Here is a 5,793-nt window from a genome sequence, read left to right on the forward strand (position 1 = left end):
ACAAAATAAATTACTACATATTTACAATATAAACAAAAGTAAAATTATTATAAAGTAAAGATAAAATAAATATTTATGTGTACAAATATGCATAGAGGTAATTATTACATTTGAAATTGGAAAAATTTATATAAACTAAAACAAACAAGTATAGGTACATAACTATTTACCTAATATGTTAATAAACGCCGAAGTATTGAAAGAAAAGTAAACGTAAACGTTATTTGAAGTAAAAAAGTAATAAATCACTAGCATCACAATGTTATGTTGTTTTCGGTTTTTATTAGACATAATGCCTGTAATTTCATCTTCTTTGAACTCTTAGCAATAACATCCTCTACAATCCTAAAAGCACAACAATTTTTAAAAACAACTATTTACAATTCAAAGTTAAAACTTACGTTTGTTCTCCATTTTTTAACTGTGGTATTGCATCCAACGCTTCTTTAAAAAATGTACTGAAAAGTTAATAATTAATTTAAAAAGTTTGTGTAATTTTTATTTAAACACACATGTTAATATTTGGACAAAGAAGTTACGTTTACTATGCAACAATGTATTTTAATGACTTATCTAATAAATTAAAAAATAAAGGTACATATTAGTATTAGTGTTAAAATAGAAATTAAGAAAGAATAATCTAAAGCTTTCGGTTTTAAAGATTCCTGCATAAGCATTTTTCGAAAATCGGTTGTGAGTAAATAAGTACATAAAAATAATATTAAAAAGCATTTACCTGGCCTTTGGTGTAAGGTAGCTAGAAAACATGCTTTGTAGAAAGCCTATGTCGGCTCTAGCTTGTTGAATACCATATAAATTAAATTTTTGTACACAAGACATCAATCTATACAATTCCTCAGCTACTGTTTGAATTACTTGAGGTAGGATACTATCAACTAAAGTCGGCGAAACGCCATAAACCTATAAATATAGAATAGATATTAATCTTACCTTATTTTTTTTTTTGAAACATTAATTATTACCTCACTATGTACATGTATAACATTATTAAGACATTCTTTTGCATATGGCTTAATATCAGTAACAATATTGACGCAGTCCCAATCGAATTTTCCTAAATACATCGAGGGTTCTATGGTACCAACTAATGGATCACTTTTTTGCTCTAAATATGTTTCTAAAACAGTCTTCTCTAAAACCGAAAATTTATTCATTATTTTCTCTATTGACGCTCTAGACATCGCAATCCCAGACTTGTTAAAAAGCTCAAAAATATTATTCAATACAGTATTGGTCATATATTGACAGTTTGCCAAAACTTTTAAAAGTTTATGTTCCCACAAAAGTACTTCTTTTGTTGATCCATAATTTCTGTAAGCAGATACAGGGGTTCCTATAAGTTGGGACACCACGGCTGTACAACCCTCTTCTTCACCATTTTCGTTTTGAAATGTTAAATTTTTTAAAACGTCATAAAATACAAGAAATAGTGATTCTACGTTTTTCTCTAATTCTTTTTGGGCAACTGGACTTTCTGATAATGATGCTTCTTTTTGCTCACTTATTAATACTGACTCTTTTACCAACTGCACTACATTCTGAAGATGCTGTTCATATTTCAGTGGCTAAAATTAATTAAATTATTTCATATGTAAAGCAAATGTCTTTTAAAAAGTACCAATCCAGTGACCCCATTGAATTCTATTTTCCAGTCCTCTTGTTTCTGTAGCTGTCTAACTTGCTCAGTTGCTTGTTTGAATAGAACAGACATACAAAATATTTTCAGGTCCAAAATTAAATCGGATACAATATTTAAGGCTTCATTGGGAAGATCCAGTTTAATTAAAATGTTATATGAAGACCGCACATGGCGTAAAATATTTGGCAACCAAAGTGCTATAATATTTATGTCTTTTACTGACCAAGAGCCAACAGTACTTTTGTCAACATTTTTATCTAAGGTATGAGGTATTACTGCAGCTCTTAACATTTTACAAAATGTTTCTATTATTGTCAATACAACGTGCTATAAGAAATGCGTGTACTACAAAACTAGTTAATAAAAATAAATAAAATTGTAAACCTTAAAAGCAACTTGTTTGCCGGGTTCAATTTTTACATGAAGAAGTTCCCCTGTAAAATATGAATGTCCTAGTTTCCAAAGATTTGGAAACAGTTGTGATAAAATATCGCAAAGGTCTTCTATAAACAGTACATTTTCTGGGATACAATTTAATGTGTCTTGCGTTTGTATATTGTACTTATTAAACTTGGAAGAAGAATGAGAATTCTTTAGTTTTGCTTGAAATAAAAATATGTAATCCTCTGTAAATCATAAAATACAAAGTAAGAAATATTTACCAAGTTCTTGAGCTAAAACTGCTTCTGCAGATTTATGTTCATCATAGCATTCTTTAAAACGCAAATTAATATAATTAACATGACTTTGTATAGCATCCCAAGCAGGTTCATAAGGTGCATCAAGATTAATTAAATATCTTATTAATCTTTTTTGTTCTTCTATACTAATAGGCATTTTTTGTAAATTGTCATGTAACATTTTTTGTAATGCCATTATACGTTTCTCTGTTTCATATAAAGCAGTTTTGAAGACCTAAAATCAATTAGAGTATATTATAAGTTCCATTAAAAGTGAGAAATGACTCACAGGCACTTCAGTTCTATTAAATAAATTTTTGACTCTCATATAGTCATTTATAATAATATCATAATCTTGTTTTTGCATATGACGGTCTATAATACATGGCAAACAAAAAAGAAATCTAAACCTAGATAAAACATTTAAGGCATTTCTAGTTTTTTCAGCTCTATCTCTTCTTAATAAAACATCATCAAACAATTTTCTAGCTTCTCTAACAGACTCTGAAATTGGACCTTTTTATTTTAATATTTTGCTATATATTTTATTTACCTTTTATAGATTTCTCAAGTTTATGAGTTGGTTCTGTACCATACTTTGTAACATCATTCTCAAAGCTCTGTTTCAATCTATCCATTGTATCAATCTGATCCATTACTGAACCAACATTTGCTTTTAAAAATGATAACTGCCCTTCCTTTTGGTTTTCGACCTTTCGTCTCAAATGTAACAAGCTAGGAAATTATCTCTATTATTTATTCACTACTACAAGGTTTTTACCTACCCTGCCTGTAAATCATTAAAAGAGGTACACTGATGGTTCTCAAGAAGAAACCATCCTGGAGAAAAATTTTCTGATGTAATATCACCCGAGAGATTTGGAAATAATTCCATAAGATCATCTTCTGAAATTTTCTTTTCATTTCCTTCTTCAGATAAACCTAAGGGATCTTCTTGTTGAAATGTATTAGAAGATAGAGAATTCCTACCCCAAACAAATAAAGGGGTTTTTTCAACCCAAACAGCACTTTCTTTCATTGGACCCACTGTTTCATGGTATCCTTTAAAATACAATGAACAAATAAAGAAAAAAACACTCATATTGTAATGGAAGACCAACCTTTAAAAGTAACATTACATGATCCAATTCCTCCAAGCCTAGTTGTTACAATAACATCCCCTTTTCCTTTCCCTGGCCCAGATCTAGCTATAATTTTGTTAGGTGATTTCCATTCTGCCGATAGTAAACAATCACAGCCACAAATTGTCAATCCTTTAATTTACTCATATTATAAATTACAAGATCAGTATATTTTTGATATAATACCTATTAAGTCTGTGGGCTTTGTCCCAAAATTTTCTCCTCTTATAATTATCTTTGTACCAGGGGGCCCTTCATTTGGGGATAATCCTGTTACTATTGGGGGCGGCGCCATGACAATAGTAACTGAATAAGTACGAACATCAACAGTGCAAGGCTTACGATTAATTAAACCAATACATATTTAAAAAAAAATCTGGGTAAAATATTCTTCAAAACAACATCCCCATATTATTTTATATAACATTTTTTTGTGGTTATCTATATGTCTCACACTTTTGACTCACAGATGACTTTTGACGTTTTTATTTTTATTATAGTCTAATATTAAAGAAACCGGATTGACGCAGTCCCAATCGAATTTTCCTAAATACATCGAGGGTTCTATGGTACCAACTAATGGATCACTTTTTTGCTCTAAATATGTTTCTAAAACAGTCTTCTCTAAAACCGAAAATTTATTCATTATTTTCTCTATTGACGCTCTAGACATCGCAATCCCAGACTTGTTAAAAAGCTCAAAAATATTATTCAATACAGTATTGGTCATATATTGACAGTTTGCCAAAACTTTTAAAAGTTTATGTTCCCACAAAAGTACTTCTTTTGTTGATCCATAATTTCTGTAAGCAGATACAGGGGTTCCTATAAGTTGGGACACCACGGCTGTACAACCCTCTTCTTCACCATTTTCGTTTTGAAATGTTAAATTTTTTAAAACGTCATAAAATACAAGAAATAGTGATTCTACGTTTTTCTCTAATTCTTTTTGGGCAACTGGACTTTCTGATAATGATGCTTCTTTTTGCTCACTTATTAATACTGACTCTTTTACCAACTGCACTACATTCTGAAGATGCTGTTCATATTTCAGTGGCTAAAATTAATTAAATTATTTCATATGTAAAGCAAATGTCTTTTAAAAAGTACCAATCCAGTGACCCCATTGAATTCTATTTTCCAGTCCTCTTGTTTCTGTAGCTGTCTAACTTGCTCAGTTGCTTGTTTGAATAGAACAGACATACAAAATATTTTCAGGTCCAAAATTAAATCGGATACAATATTTAAGGCTTCATTGGGAAGATCCAGTTTAATTAAAATGTTATATGAAGACCGCACATGGCGTAAAATATTTGGCAACCAAAGTGCTATAATATTTATGTCTTTTACTGACCAAGAGCCAACAGTACTTTTGTCAACATTTTTATCTAAGGTATGAGGTATTACTGCAGCTCTTAACATTTTACAAAATGTTTCTATTATTGTCAATACAACGTGCTATAAGAAATGCGTGTACTACAAAACTAGTTAATAAAAATAAATAAAATTGTAAACCTTAAAAGCAACTTGTTTGCCGGGTTCAATTTTTACATGAAGAAGTTCCCCTGTAAAATATGAATGTCCTAGTTTCCAAAGATTTGGAAACAGTTGTGATAAAATATCGCAAAGGTCTTCTATAAACAGTACATTTTCTGGGATACAATTTAATGTGTCTTGCGTTTGTATATTGTACTTATTAAACTTGGAAGAAGAATGAGAATTCTTTAGTTTTGCTTGAAATAAAAATATGTAATCCTCTGTAAATCATAAAATACAAAGTAAGAAATATTTACCAAGTTCTTGAGCTAAAACTGCTTCTGCAGATTTATGTTCATCATAGCATTCTTTAAAACGCAAATTAATATAATTAACATGACTTTGTATAGCATCCCAAGCAGGTTCATAAGGTGCATCAAGATTAATTAAATATCTTATTAATCTTTTTTGTTCTTCTATACTAATAGGCATTTTTTGTAAATTGTCATGTAACATTTTTTGTAATGCCATTATACGTTTCTCTGTTTCATATAAAGCAGTTTTGAAGACCTAAAATCAATTAGAGTATATTATAAGTTCCATTAAAAGTGAGAAATGACTCACAGGCACTTCAGTTCTATTAAATAAATTTTTGACTCTCATATAGTCATTTATAATAATATCATAATCTTGTTTTTGCATATGACGGTCTATAATACATGGCAAACAAAAAAGAAATCTAAACCTAGATAAAACATTTAAGGCATTTCTAGTTTTTTCAGCTCTATCTCTTCTTAATAAAACATCATCAAACAATTTTCTAGCTTCTCTAACA

General features: G+C 29.7%; 2 protein-coding genes across 2 annotated transcripts in view; both read right to left on the reverse strand.

Moving 5' to 3' along the window:
* Positions 1-60: 60 nt before the first annotated feature.
* Positions 61-3,970, reverse strand: LOC108737341 (exocyst complex component 2). The gene is made up of 12 exons (XM_018470156.2): positions 3,669-3,970; positions 3,462-3,614; positions 3,126-3,402; positions 2,894-3,075; positions 2,630-2,844; positions 2,323-2,575; positions 2,045-2,262; positions 1,640-1,987; positions 984-1,586; positions 737-921; positions 402-458; positions 61-345 (listed from the first exon to the last, which is right to left on the reverse strand). The coding sequence occupies exons 1-12, from the start codon at positions 3,775-3,777 to the stop codon at positions 255-257; spliced, it is 2,691 nt and encodes an 896-aa protein (XP_018325658.1). The 5' UTR covers positions 3,778-3,970; the 3' UTR covers positions 61-254.
* Positions 3,946-5,793, reverse strand: part of LOC112904684 (exocyst complex component 2-like) — a 4,220-nt gene continuing 2,372 nt past the window's right edge. The window contains exons 2-6 of the mRNA XM_025975372.1: positions 5,583-5,787; positions 5,276-5,528; positions 4,998-5,215; positions 4,593-4,940; positions 3,946-4,539 (exon numbers count right to left, since the gene is read on the reverse strand). Coding sequence (XP_025831157.1) covers positions 3,946-4,539; positions 4,593-4,940; positions 4,998-5,215; positions 5,276-5,528; positions 5,583-5,787 — 1,618 coding nt within the window. The remainder of the gene's footprint in view (positions 4,540-4,592; positions 4,941-4,997; positions 5,216-5,275; positions 5,529-5,582; positions 5,788-5,793) is intronic.

The sequence above is a fragment of the Agrilus planipennis genome, unplaced genomic scaffold (genome assembly GCF_000699045.2).
Source record: "Agrilus planipennis isolate EAB-ADULT unplaced genomic scaffold, Apla_2.0 scaffold90, whole genome shotgun sequence".
In the NCBI taxonomy this organism is placed as follows: Eukaryota; Metazoa; Arthropoda; class Insecta; order Coleoptera; family Buprestidae; genus Agrilus; species Agrilus planipennis.